General features: G+C 39.6%; 3 protein-coding genes across 4 annotated transcripts; all 3 read right to left on the bottom strand.

Moving 5' to 3' along the window:
* Positions 1-1,973: 1,973 nt before the first annotated feature.
* LOC105281851 (neuropeptide-like protein 31) lies at positions 1,974-3,613 on the bottom strand. Its single transcript, XM_011343378.2, has 3 exons — positions 3,456-3,613; positions 2,957-3,143; positions 1,974-2,424 (listed from the first exon to the last, which is right to left on the bottom strand). Exons 1-3 carry the CDS (start codon positions 3,471-3,473, stop codon positions 2,372-2,374), a joined length of 258 nt encoding a protein of 85 aa, XP_011341680.1. The 5' UTR covers positions 3,474-3,613; the 3' UTR covers positions 1,974-2,371.
* A 2,499-nt stretch (positions 3,614-6,112) lies between these two features.
* Positions 6,113-11,004, bottom strand: LOC113562116. The gene is made up of 2 exons (XM_026970429.1): positions 10,912-11,004; positions 6,113-7,954 (listed from the first exon to the last, which is right to left on the bottom strand). The coding sequence occupies exons 1-2, from the start codon at positions 11,002-11,004 to the stop codon at positions 6,428-6,430; spliced, it is 1,620 nt and encodes a 539-aa protein (XP_026826230.1). The 3' UTR covers positions 6,113-6,427.
* On the bottom strand, positions 10,985-14,915 carry LOC105281850. Of its 2 annotated transcripts, XM_011343377.2 has the most exons (3): positions 14,830-14,915; positions 12,446-12,542; positions 10,985-11,744 (listed from the first exon to the last, which is right to left on the bottom strand). In XM_011343377.2, the coding sequence occupies exons 1-3, from the start codon at positions 14,842-14,844 to the stop codon at positions 11,506-11,508; spliced, it is 351 nt and encodes a 116-aa protein (XP_011341679.1). In that variant the 5' UTR covers positions 14,845-14,915; the 3' UTR covers positions 10,985-11,505. The 2 variants fall into 2 exon arrangements, with proteins under 2 accessions (XP_011341679.1, XP_019887998.1); XM_020032439.2 differs by lacking the exon at positions 14,830-14,915 and having other exon boundaries at positions 12,446-12,684.
* Positions 14,916-16,038: the final 1,123 nt, after the last annotated feature.

Genomic DNA, 16,038 nt, shown 5'->3' with positions numbered 1-16,038 from the left:
CAATTTCTTAAGTTTCACAGTAGAATAAGTACGCTCTTCTCAGACACGCAAACGGTAAGATGAAAACGGAAGTGCACGCATCGTACTTTTCTTCTCATTAATTGCGCGCCGTTCATTTAACCGTTTTTTTAACCGGAATTTTTAAGTAATTTGTTGAAACGAGGAGGAGCATTAACTCTCTAGTAAATTTAGCAAATTTATTGCAATCTCCGTTTCGTGTTGCTGAAAATTACTTATTTACACGCTACACGATTCATACATAGATAAGACTTCGTTAAACAGTCGCAACCGAAATGATTGCAAATTCTGCAAATTCCAAACAAACAAACAAACCGTTTTACTGCCAAAGTCAGATAAAATATGCCGCCGGCGCCACCGTTCAAGGTTCAAGCAAGTGATAGCAATGATGCACTCGTGACCTCGTCGACAAAATTTTCGCCATTTAAATGTCACGGGGGCGCCGGAGCCGCTCGTGGCAGCCGCGATGCGTTAATCGTCATATTAACTGGCGACTTGCCGTATATCAGAGAAATTTTGTTTATCTTCTCAGAGCTTCATAAATTACCTGCCAATACTATTTTACATCTACTCTGTATAATATCTCGTCGATTAAATTCCAATTAATTATTTCTCAAAGAACCGACAGATATCGGCGATCGATTGGCTGCTGTAATAGAGTTACGCATCCTTTTATGCTCGGTCGAAGTTATCCGTCTGGGATTACTCTGGCGGATAAATAATCATCAAAAAGTCTATGATAATATATGATCTCTCTCACTCTCTCTCTCTCTACCGTTCTTTTTTGAGCTGGAAGGTATTTAGGTCACACAGTCGAAGATGTTCCTGTGAAGATGTTGCGGTCACAGGAGGTTTCGCCTCTTACAGTCGAAAATTGTCAGCCTTCGCTACGCCCTTGAGGTATGGCGAATGTGATTATAAGACATTTCCCGCGATTAAAATATTGCTCGGCAGCTGTTTGACTTTTAATTCCCCGGATAGCGTTACTCATCGACGCGTGCATCGATTGGCTAGATTCTCAGTTTACCAATAATCGCCTAAATCCAATCGTAGATTGACGTTAATGAAGCTGTTGCTATCTACCCAAAGAATTTGCTCGAGAAATGATCGTGATAAATTTATTACTACTCTCGGACATATATTTGTTAATAAATATAATAAATATTATAATTAATAAATATTATTAAATCTGTCAGGATACCTCAAACGAATAATTATTATCTCATTTAATTTCAATCCCCTAGGTTTTGCTTACCGTGTTATTAGTCTTGACATTTTATTGCTTTATAATAATTAATCAATGTATTATACATGAGAAGTTAAATGTTAAATATATTATTGATAAAATCGCGAGGTGAAAACGGACCTTGACTCCCGGCTGTAAATATTTTATAATAGTTCGCAACGATGATTCACACGCGCGTAACAGTATGAGTCTCCGACATAATTCGACACGGATTTACGTTCCCCATGAAATATCAAACAGGCTGGTACACGGCAACCGCGGGCACATGATGAGGCCGTTCGGTGTTACACGGTCAGTCTCCAGCTGTCGTAATCGTGATGTAAGACGAAGGTGGAAAACAAGACAGATGCGTGGTCCGCAATATAATAAGACAAAGAGTTCTGTATCCTGAGAATGAATCTCTTGAAGTGGCCGTGAAGAGGACTCGGCGATCTCAATAAGTACGTGTAGCTGGATGTGCGATGCTCTTCCTCGTCGAGTGCAATCGAAACTCCAAGATCGCAGCGGTTACACTTCGCGTTTTGCATAATCATTTGCACACAGAGACGCTTCGAAAAGTCGTTCTCTGCGGTTGACAAAAGCGTGTTATTACTGACTCACGTCGATGTATTCGCTTTCGCGCTTTCAAAGGCGAGCGCAAACAGATTGCTGAGTTGGAGTTTTATTAGAATTGTCGAACTGAGTTACTAAATGATCTGCAATTATTTAATTGCGATAATAATAATTATTGATCAGTCGTTGCTATTTATGCACAGGTAATACAGAGATTTTATTTTCTTTCATGTATCTATTTGATAATATATTTGATATATTCGCGATATTTGAATATCTCATAACGTAATTGAGATATTGCAATATTTTTAAGAAGGTTTGTCCTTTTCTTAGGATTTTGTTACAGGTTATTATTATTTGCGTGTACGATTTTACACGGGTGTAACATGTGTGTGCGCGCGTGGACAGAAATGTTTTTTCGAAGCGTCGGTTCGGCTTGGGCGACAAAAACGACACGTAATTAAGAGAAATCGACGCAGATCGTCTTCGAACTAGGTTCACTCATTGGATGCTGTTGCAGGAAATCAAAGAGAAGCTCGTTGTTTTGTGTTCGCCTTAATAATAGCCGTGACCATAATGACCACCATAGCCGTAGCCGAACGGATATCCTAAGTAAAAAATGAAGAAATGCTTTAATATTTTTGTGTGAACGGTTTCTTTGTTAGAAATGCATGCGTTGCGTGTGCAAGTGCTTTAACGTCAATGATTCCGTTGTCATGAAGAGACAAGTTCTCATGTATATGTGAACTACTCCCTATAGTTTTGCGTGACGCAAGCTTGTGTAATAAGAAGCTGTTGTAAACGTTCACATTCGAATAAAACTACTTCGCTAGAAATATCTCATTTGCGGATAAGTTATGCTTAACTTAAACTTTTATAAATAAATGTAATCAGTTAGTTTTACATTTACATACAATAAATTATCCAAAATATACTTGATTTTACCTTGATTAAAGATATATATTAGATCAAACTTAGAAAATGATTTATTAAATAAGTATGTAAAATAAAAAATAAAAATTACGAGTATTATGCGATAATGAAAAATTGGACAGATATATTAATTGATGGGAAAATAGCCACTAATGACACTGCGATATTGTAAACTATAAACTGTGTAGATTTTATTAAAAACCTTACCAAATCCATAGCCATGACCATATCCATGCCCGTATCCTCCATATCCGTGTCCGTATCCATGGCCGTAGCCTCCATAAAACGGATACTTATAACCATAAGAGTATGGATAGTAGCCGTAGCCTCCGTATAAATATCCTGGTTTTGCAACTGCCACACCAATTACAACGGCCAAGAGCAGAACAAAGTACTACAAAGCAAAATCAACAGCAGAATCGATTCATTAAGCAGATTGCAAGTAGCTCGAGACAAAGAAATAAGCATATAAAGATATACAAAACAAATCAGAAGGGACAAGCTTCATGGAAATAAAATTTCTTATTTCTCTGCTCAATAATGTCACGTCGTAAAATAATATGAAATATTAAAGTAATTTTTGATATCATCACATGTCACAGTAAATGATTAATTAAAAAGAGAAAAGTGAGGCAAAACACAGTAAATGATTAATTAAAAAGAGAAAAGTGAGGCAAAAGCTTCTCTAGGCTCTCCAGGCACTTACGATCTTCAGACACGCCATCCTGTCGCGATTACAGGTGTGGTCCAGCTGTGGCAGCAGCCTCTAGTCGATCTATGAACTATCTCGTTAACAGTTGCACCGATTAATTTTTCTCATCTGTCGTTGTCGTATACCACTGCCCGCCGTTTCCGCAACACGTTTCTTTTATAACAAAGGCGGGGTCCCGCCGCGGCGCGGTGGACCCCCCACGAGCGCCACGTTTTCCGGGCCTCGCGCTCTGGCCTCCGCCTGTCCTGTGCTAATAGAAAACTTCATTGTTACCCTGAGATTATGTGTGAGTTGCGGCTTTTGCATTATGAAAGAGAACCGCACGCGGCGATGCGCGGTTACGCACGTGTGCGACGGGGGGAGGGGGCACGTGATCCCGCCTTGACATCCAAAATATCTCCCCCCCCGAGACGACGCGAGAGCGGTGGTTGCTCGCGTGCGTCCGCGGCAACCCCCTCATTATATCGCGAGACAGAATCGTACGTCGCAACCGTCGCCGTTGCGATATTTGGTATAGCTGCCGTAATCGCTTATCACGCAGGAAATAATGCCCGGGCCCGAAAGCCGCACGACGGAGTCCGCCAACGTAGACCCGGGCAGGAAGAAATGAGCCCTTTCCCGAGTATCGTAAGCGAAACAGAAAGAGTCGACACGGACGGCGATACGCGCGCACCGCGGGCGACTGTTACGTAACGCAGGATTCTGTTACAAAATCTGTAGCTGGTGAAATTACGATGATACATTGCGACCGACTGCGCGCGACTGATCTATGCGTGTCCACGATTTGCCAATTTCGTGGCGACACGTTTGTCTTCCCTTACCTCGCGAGAAGAGAACACAGGATGATTTATATAAAATGTAATATTTAAAAATATATGTAATATTTAAAGATATAGTATTTAATAATATAATGTAATATTTAAAGATATAATTCCTATATGAAAAATATACGTGACATATGTAAAGATAATTGAAGAGGAGATCATCATTTCTTCACTCTGACGCCTGAACTGGAGACGGTCGATTGGTCTCTCGGTACTTTCTTGAGTTTCAAATATATATGGAATACTAATTCAGAATGACGGCAAATTACTGTGATACATCGTTCGCTGTGTAGGACGCAACGATGAGATATACGAGACGAATTTGCCAATCTGACGTGTAACACAGAATTAATTAATTTAGCGGAGTTTTAGATCCTCGAAGCGTATATCCCACGGCGGATATTCCAATCTATTTTTATCAAATTTAGCGAGTTGTCCCGATTCTCGTCATCAATCAAGCTTTGGTGGGACACATGTAATACACGTCTCGTATAATTCTGGTTGATAATGCTGAGAGATGCGGGTTTGTCGTAACGTATATTGGTGACCGTGTGGTCATCTTTTGTAGACAGTTATTTTGGCAATGCATAATAAATATTTAAATTTATTCTTGTTAATAATTCATATGATAGGCAGATTTTAAAACATTTTTAAAACATTTAACACAGTTATTTTCTATTTTAGCTTGATAGTTGATGCATCGCCTATTAGACTTGCGTTACATTGTATTCCATCTGTAACGTTTACGCAATTAGTAATGATTTGCATTCTGATCGGTTGGTGCATTCGAGGCATCATTGATATAAATATTCCGTGACTGTCGTTTCTTTTTATAGGATGTTTTTGCGTTATCTTTACCTTCACGGTCGATTATCCACATTTTCCACTGATCTATATTCCGTTCCCAGGAGCCGAGCGATGAAATCTGTAATCGATATTCAGAACAGCGAAGGATTTCCTGCGCGTTACATAAATCCTTATGCATTTATCCTTGAATGTATCATAATAATTTATTTTACGGTTGTAACGGGGATCGCAACAATAGTGCAATAAATAACTCACGAATGCCAAAGCAATTATCACACCTTATATGGGATTAACGCGTTAAATTAAGCATCAGATATTTAATCAATTTTTTGTCAAATGTTTTATCACGTTCAGGATTTGTTAACAGCTCCTTCCCGACACAGGAAAACGGATGTGACTAATTATCTGGAAATGAAATGTCTTCAACTTTGCGTGTATTCTACAATCGCGTTTCGTATCGTCATTGACGCAGTAGATGCGACGTATGTGCAAATCGTATGGAGGCCACGAAAATTACTGGACCATATCCACGCCCTATGTATTATTGTCGAGACAACAAAGAATAATTGCGTAGATAAAGGCCGGCAATAATCATGAGAATGTTTTCTATATCATAATCATGGGAACACCACAATGGAAACCGATGATAAATCTAAATGTGCGTGTCGCACGGGATCTGTAATTAATACACCCGTTAATTATCAACTTCTCTTTTGTAGAATCCGATATCGTTGTCACTTGAAGGATAACGATGTGACGATGGAAAAAATGCACATGCTACATCTTACGAATGTAATTACATTTGTTTCCAACGAAAAAGTCTTGCTTACCTATTATATGAATTAATAATTCTAAAGAAATGAGATATTGTTTGTAGAATGTTTCGAACTAACAATACACTGTTCGTGAAATATTTATGCATTTTCTATGATAGCGATATGTAATAATCGATACTTTACACACCTCTCAAACATTCTTCGTCGATGCTGCGGCGTGAATGGAATTTACGACACTCGCCTGTCCATGTTATCAGTTTTACATTTTATTTTTTAATGGAATACATAATTAGCAACAATCAGCATTTAAATCACGCATCGCCTGGCAGAAGAAAAATTATACATAAAATACGAGAGAAATATACATTCACCGACTCGTAATCATCAGTACTTCACCCTCTTAATTCATTACTTAATTTTTTATTTAATTTTTCGCAACCTACTTCGAAATCTGGGGAAAGAGGATGTACCTTTAAATTTTTCACATCTTATATTTCCCTCGCAATAGAACTTCAACTTTACTTTCGTTTGCCAGATTCAAAGTTACCGCTTTTGTAAATCAGACTTTCCGGCCCTCGAGATTAGCCGGGCTGATTCGCTTCGATCCCTTTCGCCCTGATGTTTTGTTGTATCGATTGTATCGATTCGAGCTCGGAGCCGGTGCTACCACCTCGCCGCTAAGCGCGCTGATCCGCTCGGGATTCTCGTTTTGCATGAGTCCTCCAGCTGGTGCCTGCGTCATCTCGCGCGATTCACCCGATTCACCCGAGTCGGCGGGTTTGTCCTTCGGCAAGTACTTCTTACCGTAGAAGATTGGACCGTAAGGATAAGGGAACGGAAAGCCAATCAGAAACGGATCGGCATAGATAGGATAGCCAACTTGGCCGACCCCGCCCACAGGACCGCCTTTTATTACGCCGAAATGATCGTACGGAAGCAGATTGAAAGGGGATGGGAATCCGTGAGGGTGGAAAGTTCCCAGGTGCGGCCCGTAAGGCCGCGGATAGCCGTTTTTTGTCGAGTTACTCTGGGGGTCGGCGGATCCGTCGGTTTGTCTGCTGTTGCCGTTATTACCGTTTCTGTTGCCTTGACCATTGCTATGACCATGACCGTAACCATAACCAGGTGGTCCATAGAAATCGAAACCTCCGTGATAAGGCCCGTAGCCGTATCCGTTCTGTCCGTTCTGTCCGGACGTGTTATTCCCGTTGCCATTGTAAGACCCGTAAAACGGGCCGTGATTAGGTCCATATCCGCCGTAAGGAAACGAAGAATACGGATGATGATAGCCATGGTTTCCGAAGTACGGCGAGCCGTAGCCGTAGCCTCCATAGTTGGTCCCATTGTTCTCCTGTCGCGCGCTCTGCTCCGGAGCAGAGCCCCCATTACCCGGTGGCGGCTCGTCACCCCCGTTGCCCCCATATGGACGATGATGGTGACCGTGATGATAGCCAGGAAAATGCCCGTAGGGCCCGAAACCGGGGAAGCCTGCGTAGGGCTCGGGGGCGAGAGCGGCCTTATGAAAACCGACCCCTTGATAAGAGGAGTATTGGTTGGTGGATGACACGTCGATCGATGGCGCGACATTTACAGCGGATTTTTGGGTCGCTCCAAAATTCTCGTTGTTCGCCGAAAAATCGTAGGACCCGTAAAAGTTCGGTCGCTCCTGGCGCCGGTAGGATTCATATCGAAGGGATCCCTGGAGCCTTCCTTCGTTCGGCTGAGAGCTCGCTAGTCCTGCGGGAGTGTCTCCTTCGTACAGCCCATTGTAAGGGTAAGTGCGTGGTTGATAGTAGCTAGCCGTGTTCGTCGTCTTGTCGACTATGTTGTCTATAGTCGAGGGTGAGTTCAGATCATAGTTTGCATCATTGTTTGCAGGGACGGCGGCCACCAGGTAGGACGATCGGTTGCTGCGGGTCTGTAACTCGCCCAGGATAGCCGGCGACAGCACAGAGGCAACATTCTTGGCGAAGTTTGCCAGTATCTCTGGACCTTGTGAAAAAAAACGTGTATTAGTACAAAGAAAGTTGCAACGGAACCTGAAGAAAGTGTCTTGGATTTTGAGTAGACTTTTTTGGCGAGCGATCTAATGAAAAGCACCTTAGAAACCACCGTTTCCTTAATATTATTGATCATCAAATCTATATTATTTTATTTTTCCATATTTTCCGTTGACGAATTTTAATTCGACTAATAATGTTTCTAGATACACATAAATTTTATCGAACAGTTTTAATTGTTCCGGAGTGCCTGTTCACACCTTTCAAGCTGCTGAGAGAATCTTAAATACCACGGCACCTCACGTGCTCAACATTTTCTATAACTCGCTGTATCAGCATAAACCGCGAATGACTAATAAATCTCGGGAAAAGGTCCATTATGCTTACTGACTGAATTTCTTGCTGTATTTCCGTTGTTTATCGCGCACCAGAATACGATGCATTCCAACAGTATCTGTGAAAAAAGGTCAGCCTACATTTAATGTAACACGTTACAATATTATATACAGAAAATGTATTATAAGATAAAAAAATTAATAACTACTTAATATTCTAAATGCTTCATAAACACTTCGTTAAAGAATTCTTATTCCATCTGTGATATAACTTTGTACATTCACCGTCCTTTTAACGATCATTTAAAAATGATAATTGTAGTATTAAACCAAAATTATGCGAATGTTTAAATATTTTTATCACAATTTACATGATTAATTTGCATAACGTTAATGTTATTACATCAAGGCGATCAAGATAACGAGCCTATGCTCTATATCCCAGCACGAGACGATTCAATAATCGGGAATGGATTTCGGTAATACCGAGATTTCCGCAAAGAGACCGCGAGCTGCGTAACACACGGCGACACGAGTAGCGTGACCGGCGCAATTCCCCCATAGCATTATCTTTTATTCGGCATTGCGCAAACACAGACGCGGAGAGAGACGTGGGTATGTACATACATAAATCCGACGATCAACGCATCGTTTCAGCAGCGGGTTGTGCAAAATCTCAGCGCAAAGAAGCTCCAGGCATGCACGCGCGCGCGCAAATGTCAATCTTCGGTGCGCTTATTACCGTGTTTTGTCGTGTGGAACCTGATTCTTATAATAATAGAATCGGACCGGTCTATGTGCGGTCATGCCGATTGCATTTTCGCGAGGTACGCGGTATGCGCACGCTGAGGAAACGCCGCACGTAGCTTCCGGTGAAGTTACTCTATACCGCCGCCGCGTTGGTAACTTCGCGGTGTGTAATAAAGAAGGCTTTTGCCGCATTGGTCGAAATCTGCGAAATTCATGGACTTTAATTTCAATGTGCCTAGTGAAATCCCTCTGAGAGAGAAGACAGAGAGACTCGGTAATTTGGAAATTTATATACACAATTGGAGATTTTCTTTTGATTTACGTAAGACTTGATGCAAATTGATTATCGTGCGTTATTATGTTATGTATGAATCTCTTTCTCTCTCTCTTCCTCTCGCCGGCTATTATTTCGTACTCGCTGCTTCATGAAATATATGGTTATCAAGAAATAAATTTGAGAGATTTTCTTAATGTGGGCGTCCATGTTCCCATGGGCGGAGAGAGAGATATCATTTCCGCTATGTACTATAACATTAATGTGCCAAGTTACGTCATGCTAAGTATACGTATAATTAACATATATATATATATTATTTTATATTTTTATTGTTCTCTATTGGATGAATCTAATTTATCGGACTAATAAAATTTCATGGGTGCAAGAAGGGTGTGAGAAGAATGCAGAGATTCACGTTTCTGTCACGAATACACCGCACAAAATACGCGAGAAATAAAGTATTAAGATGCAAAGTATAATTGTCGATGGAATTGTCCGTGGAAAAGCTGACAATAAATCATTTATCCTGCATGTCTTGAAGGAAAATTCAATTTTTGTTTATATTTGTTCATTTACGAGATTGATCTCAACGAGTCGCGTGCACGTCTGCATTTCTTTATGCACTTTATACTTTACTACTCGTGAATCATCATTATCGTAATCTGAAATATTGAAGTAATTCTATCATTACGCTCTCGGTATGAAACGGCATATTCAGATAACGTTTAACGGTATTTAATGATGCGTTTAATGTGACTTGTTGGACTCTTCTGAGATATATGTATTTGCGCCTTGAACTTGATCAAAATAGAAATATGTTTTTAGCGCAACACGTGTACGATCTATCAAAGGCGACGTGAATTATAGATCTACAGTTTTTTTACAATTTATGCAATATGCACGTTAATATAAATCCTAAGATTTAAATCTAGAAATAAAGTTGCGTATATTACTTTCATTATAAGAAACTAATAACTGTTAACAGCTTGATAATAAATAATCGTTTAATTACTCCGAATACATTTTCTGCTTTAAGATATATTATTTATGTTAAATTTTATCATGATTTAGCTATAAAGTTTCAGCGTAGGTAGACATTTAAAAAAATTAACAATTATTAATACTAGTATATTATTTTCCAGATCATCTGAATCATTTTGTAGCAACCATTCGCAATACACCGCGCATGTAAGTAAGCAACATCGAGAGGACAAGATAATGATCTAACAGAAATAAATTTATAATAATCTCTAATCGATCATATCAGATTGGGTCACGCTGAGATTAATTCATTCACATTCATAATTATTTATGATTGAAAGACCGATTCTCGTTTCTGTCCAACGCATAAACGTGTAATAGTCACGTCGAATTACACCTCGATAATGGAAAAGAAATGTAAAATATTTCGCAAGTATGTCGTTGGAGATTCCTCAGAGTTCGACACTTGACACTAATCTATTCGGCACGCGCCGCAAATTTTCGTCATTTACAATTTATCTATTACGTTATCGCGGGACCGACGCAGCGTCGTCACAAAATTGCAATTCCTCACGGTTTCCCTGCACAACTTTAACAACGGTTTTTACATGCTGAGGGTACTCACGTGCGACGTGTAATGCATCGTGCGTGCGGCTCGTGACGACTAAGGGACATACATCGTGCCCGATGTCATTTATACTTTCTCCCCTTGAACGCCTTCACCCTCAAGTATTAGGGGGTACTTGGGTACGACAAATGAACCAGCAGCAGTGTTCCATTTTCTTAAAAGCATTATGTATTCGCCGTAAACTCACGTGTTCTTACATACAAATTATAATATAAATATTAATTTAATTATAATATAAATAATATGACAGTAATGTTAACAATGGCGTATAAATACAAGACGCTAAATGAGTGCGTGAGGTGTGTATCGCGTCATGAGATTTCGATCTCCAACTGAAACTTGGAGGAAACCTTTAAATAGTGTATTCTCAAATAATGAACGTTGTTACTTGCAATTACAGGTGATTCGCGCGAGACTCGTCGTCAACGATAATCTCGCGTACATAAATCGACTCGGCGAAAAGCACATGGCTAATAGCGCCTCGTCTGATCGTCTTTATACTATAATTGCTAACACTGTGTTGCAAGATGCAACCTGGCGACGTGAGCGGCTCGTTAGGAGAGAAGATCTCCTCGCTTTACAGTAAGAAGCTCGATTGAAGCTGAAAATCGAAGCGCTGGACATGTGTGCGTGTACGATGGCGAGGATGCCCGACGATTCGGTGGATTAATAGCCGATATGACTGATTGTGCCGACGATGCCAGGAGCGATGACTCCGGGGAGATTGTAAATTTGCACGGGTCGTTGTGCGATTCCCACCAGCCGGGTGGCTCGCAGATTCGGGTTGATAACTATCGGCTGCTGAATGCCACTTAATTGTCTCACTGGAGACTGAGTGTTTACTTCTATTCCGTATCCCGGGTACCTAGCCAGCATGCCGCTTACACTTCCGTACGGGATTCCACCTGTTGAATCACACAATCGATATTTATTACATCAATGAAGCTATTACAGCATAGACTAATAATTGCGACCGTAGAAGACAGAGAAAGAGAGAGAGAAGATATCACACACGTTTTGTAATTATTTTCCTTGTACGAGAATAGTCGTAAAACATTCTGCTTTATTTCTTTGTTTAATGTATTATTGTTTTTCGTATATGATACAATTGAACATCATGTATGAAAAAAATTTTAACTTGTCTAAAACCAAGTAATATATTAAAAATTTATTAAAATGCTGTGTCTGATGTGACTGCCAGTCGGATATTGCTATTTTTCTCGGGTGAAAGGTAAAACGATTTGAACGCGAATGATCACTGGTGCTGCTTTCTGTTGGAGCTTAATCTGAAGCGAATAGCGCGAAGAGATCAAATAAAAATATTTTATTTAATACTCGCCTCTCTCAATCGAATTACGTAATATCAGAATGTATGATTTGAATGGCACAAAAATAATTACAGAGAAAAGAATTAAATGCTTATATACATGATAAGTTTCGAGAGATATCTTTACAAGAAATCATAGAAAACATATTTATTATTTATATTATTCATTTTTACTTTTATAAATATTAAAATGATAGTAAACTCAACAATTTAACGAATGTTTAATAGTGTATTTCTCTTAAATTTGACAGAAAAGTCGGAAGTAGGAGTCTAACTTACCGTACGCCAGTCCGTTCACCATTTCTACTATTCCTGCACTGTCTGGTGCTGCTATTGATAATTTTATTAACGTTGCGAGTCCAAATAGCAGGGAGATCTGCGGAAAACCACATGATGTGAGAAACATCAATTTGGTGACTTCAATGCGTGCGGAAGAAAGTCTTCGTTTATGTAATTCTATCAGGAAAGCGATACAACTATTCATTTAATGTATTTTATGCAACAATATTTAATTTTTTTCTCTTTCTGCAATCGTGGATAATAGATATCGTAAATGACGTAAATAAATAAATAATATATGTATACAGGGTGTCCCGGGTTTTAACCGACAAACTGCGGGAGCATATTCTACTAGTGGAAATAAGAAAAAATTCTTATATCGAGTTTGCTTAGAAATGCTTTATTACAAAGTTATAAACCAATATTCAAAAGAAATATGAGATAAGTAACAACGGAACATAGTGTAGAATTTGGAAGGTCGAAGATGTTTATGTTATGTGTATTCACATGTATTCATGTTCACTATGTTGAAACGATTCAGTATGATTGTTACTTTCACAACAGTAGCTGTTAGATTTCAATCGTCGTGTCAACTAGCAATTACTATCAGAATGCCAAAAGTGTTTTCAAATGAGGAATACACTGATATTCATTTCGTGTACGGATTCTGTGACGGAAATGCACGAGCTGCCGTACGAGAGTATCAACGTAGATTTCCTAACAGGAGAGTACCAGATAGATTTAAAGCAACGAATTACTAATTCAGTTACTGAGATGCAACAAAATTTTCAGGAATGTCGTACCGTAACAAATTCTGTACTACGTCGATGTCTAGCTTGTATCGATGTGCAAGGACAACATTTTAAAATGCGTCACTAAATCATTGCGTAGATAATTTTTATTTTTGTGAAAAAATCCGTTGTTACTTATCTCATATTTCTTTTGAATATTGGTTTATAACTTTGTAATAAAGCATTTCTAAGCAAACTCGATATAAGAATTTTTTCTTATTTCCACTAGTAGAATATGCTCCCGCAGTTTGTCGGTTAAAACCCGGGACACCCTGTATATTAATAGATTTATATATTTACACAGATTCTTCCTATATTAAAAATTGCGTTACACACATATGCGCACCTTTTGGCAATTTTTATTATTAAACCTATTTTTATTATTAAACTTGGGTTTAAAAATAATTTATAAAATAAATTTATATAAGATAAGATTAAATTTGTTACGTTTTATTATTTCATGATCGAAAGTATTATTGATAGCGCAAAGTGATAAATGGAAAAGTTATTTCACGATCTTGCATGCTTTCACAGTAAATTGCTTAATAACAGTTCGTGCTTATTACTTCAATTATGTAACAATGTAGTAACTCGTGCAGTAAAAGATACTGTTTAAGCGGATCCTGGAGTCGTTTGTATTACCGATGAAATGAATACGTCTTTTTTAATAGATCTTTCATTGGTTGCGCAGAATGAAAAATCATTTTGCACAATATCAAGGAATTAATCTTGTGCTCTGTTTTACTCTTGGTCACGATTTCACATACGCGCATATTCACAAAATTTTAAAAAATGGTAATCTTTTTTACTACGCTTCTAAATTCACTTCTAAAGACATCCTATACTTATATACTTTAATCGTGGAAAAAGATTTTTCATTCTATATAATCAATAAAAAGTTTAACGTTTATAAATTTTGCGGTAATATAAACGATTCCAAGATACTCTTAAGCGATGATTTCTCATAGATTAAGCATGCAATTGTGACGCGATTGTGTCATCGCTATTAACTAGCTCATGTCGATCAATAAGTGGGATTCGTGTAGGCCGCGTAGGCGATTGGCCTCGAAACCAGTTGCATTAATATCAATTTAGGCAATCGAAATAAAACAGCAATCGCGCATAGAAAGTGTTTCTTGTACCGTAAGCTTCATTAAATAGTCTGTATTTTAAAATGCATTTTAAAAATTTCTCTCAAAGCAGATAAAATTTCATCTGACTCAATATGATTATTTATTCATCCTTACTATTAACGTAATTATTAGAAAGAGTGTGTGTGAAAAACATAGGATATCATACACCTTCAGAAAATCATCAGAGAAGCATCACTTCTCATTCTCCAACTGTAATTAAAGTAACAATACTATAAAAACGAGCTGAAAAAACAAAAAGAAGAAAGAAGGAACAACACAGAACACACTCAATTATTATCTATTATGAGACGCGTCGCTAACTGTAAGCTGTCATCTTCAACCCTGCAATCACAGGAATCCCTCGCACCTCGCGCACCATTATTCACTTCCCGTGAATGGAACCACTCCCGAAATGATCCCGGAACTCGCCTTTTCTGAGCACGGAACACCTTTCACGTACCTTGGCGGGCAACATATTGGCGTATCCAGCGGAGTGCACGTCACGTACTAAAGGTAAACTAAGATACAAAGGCAAAGATCGAATTATATACGCGTCGCGTAGCGTGCCGCGCGTGCTAAACGTCAGCCAATCGTAGACCGGTGCTCCCTTTCGATCGCGGTCCGTTTTATTCGCATCTGTCTAAGATTTCATTTATCAGCGAGGCTATAGCGAGAGGGCCACCACCTTGGGACACCTTAACCTTGGGCCACCACAATCACCTCTCACATTGCGACTCCTAAGCCTTGCCAAGGATTTCCGATTTCCTCCTCGAGACGGGCGGCATGTCGCTTTTCTCTCTGCTTGACTGGCCGATTCAGCGCGTCCTCGCTGAACGTTGCCGATGATGTCCTTTTAGATTGCGATTGATCGTGCCAATAAATCAAAACGATGCGAATTAGCGATGATGACAGCGCTTTTATTCGCTTTTGTTATCGGAATCCTCGGCGGTGGATCTGAGACGGAGAAAGATGGCAGAAGATAAATGCAACGAGATGAGTAAGACGAGAGAGTGGAAGGAATCTTGAACGGACTGCTTGAAATTTCAGAAAATATACTTCACAGGATCTGCTAGACATGGATGTTGTATGTACGTGTGTATTTGAACACGTCGCGTGTCTTGTCCAGGAACTTTGTTCTCGCAGGGTTCCCAGTAGATTTCTCCACGGATTTCATCGATACCTCCACGGAATTGATTGATGGTTCTGCGCAGAGATACAGCCGCGAGATGCAAGAAGGAGAAGTCCTGGTTGGATATCTTGAACCACATCCGCGCGCCTGCGATTTAGTTGACAACGACGGATTACTCATAGCGGATAGGTATTCGTCATGCCTGCTTGAAAACGGCTGACACCTCTCTTCTAGTTGTGGTCGCCGGCGAGCCATGCGATTGGCCTACGCACCTTTCCTTTCCGGTGCTGTATTCCATTATCGTAACGCGAGACGAAGTTCGTTTTCCTCTGCACTACTTGCGTACGTGACCTAGGTAAAAACGGATCAGTCACCCACCGAGTAATTTTATGCTCGATATAACTTTCCGAGCACGTACCTACAGGATGTCTTTAAAGTAATAAACTTGTGCGCCGAGTCATATTGCGCATTTGTAGAGACTTGTGAAAGACAAGAATACCTTGGAGAGACCATTCGCTTGGAAAGAAATCAACTTTTCCT

This window comes from Ooceraea biroi, chromosome 6 (genome assembly GCF_003672135.1).
Source record: "Ooceraea biroi isolate clonal line C1 chromosome 6, Obir_v5.4, whole genome shotgun sequence".
NCBI classification, from domain to species: Eukaryota; Metazoa; Arthropoda; class Insecta; order Hymenoptera; family Formicidae; genus Ooceraea; species Ooceraea biroi.
The sequence above is the reverse complement of the archived record's forward strand: the minus strand, read 5'-3'. Positions and strand labels throughout refer to the sequence as shown.

Excerpts from the sequence above, each read along its gene's own strand:
- LOC105281851 (XM_011343378.2), bottom strand. Across the intron at positions 2,425-2,956 it reads TGGTCATGGCTATGGATTTG|GATATCCGTTCGGCTACGGC; the intron begins GTAAGGTTTTTA and ends TTTTTTACTTAG.
- LOC113562116 (XM_026970429.1), bottom strand. The coding sequence starts at position 11,004 with ATGCTTTTAAGAAAATGGAACACTGCTGCTGGTTCATTTGTCGTACCC. Across the intron at positions 7,955-10,911 it reads AAGGCGTTCAAGGGGAGAAA|ATCGCTCGCCAAAAAAGTCT; the intron begins GTATAAATGACA and ends GCTTTTCATTAG.
- LOC105281850 (XM_020032439.2), bottom strand. The coding sequence starts at position 12,650 with ATGAATAGTTGTATCGCTTTCCTGATAGAATTACATAAACGAAGACTT. Across the intron at positions 11,745-12,445 it reads GGTGAACGGACTGGCGTACG|GTGGAATCCCGTACGGAAGT; the intron begins GTAAGTTAGACT and ends GTGATTCAACAG.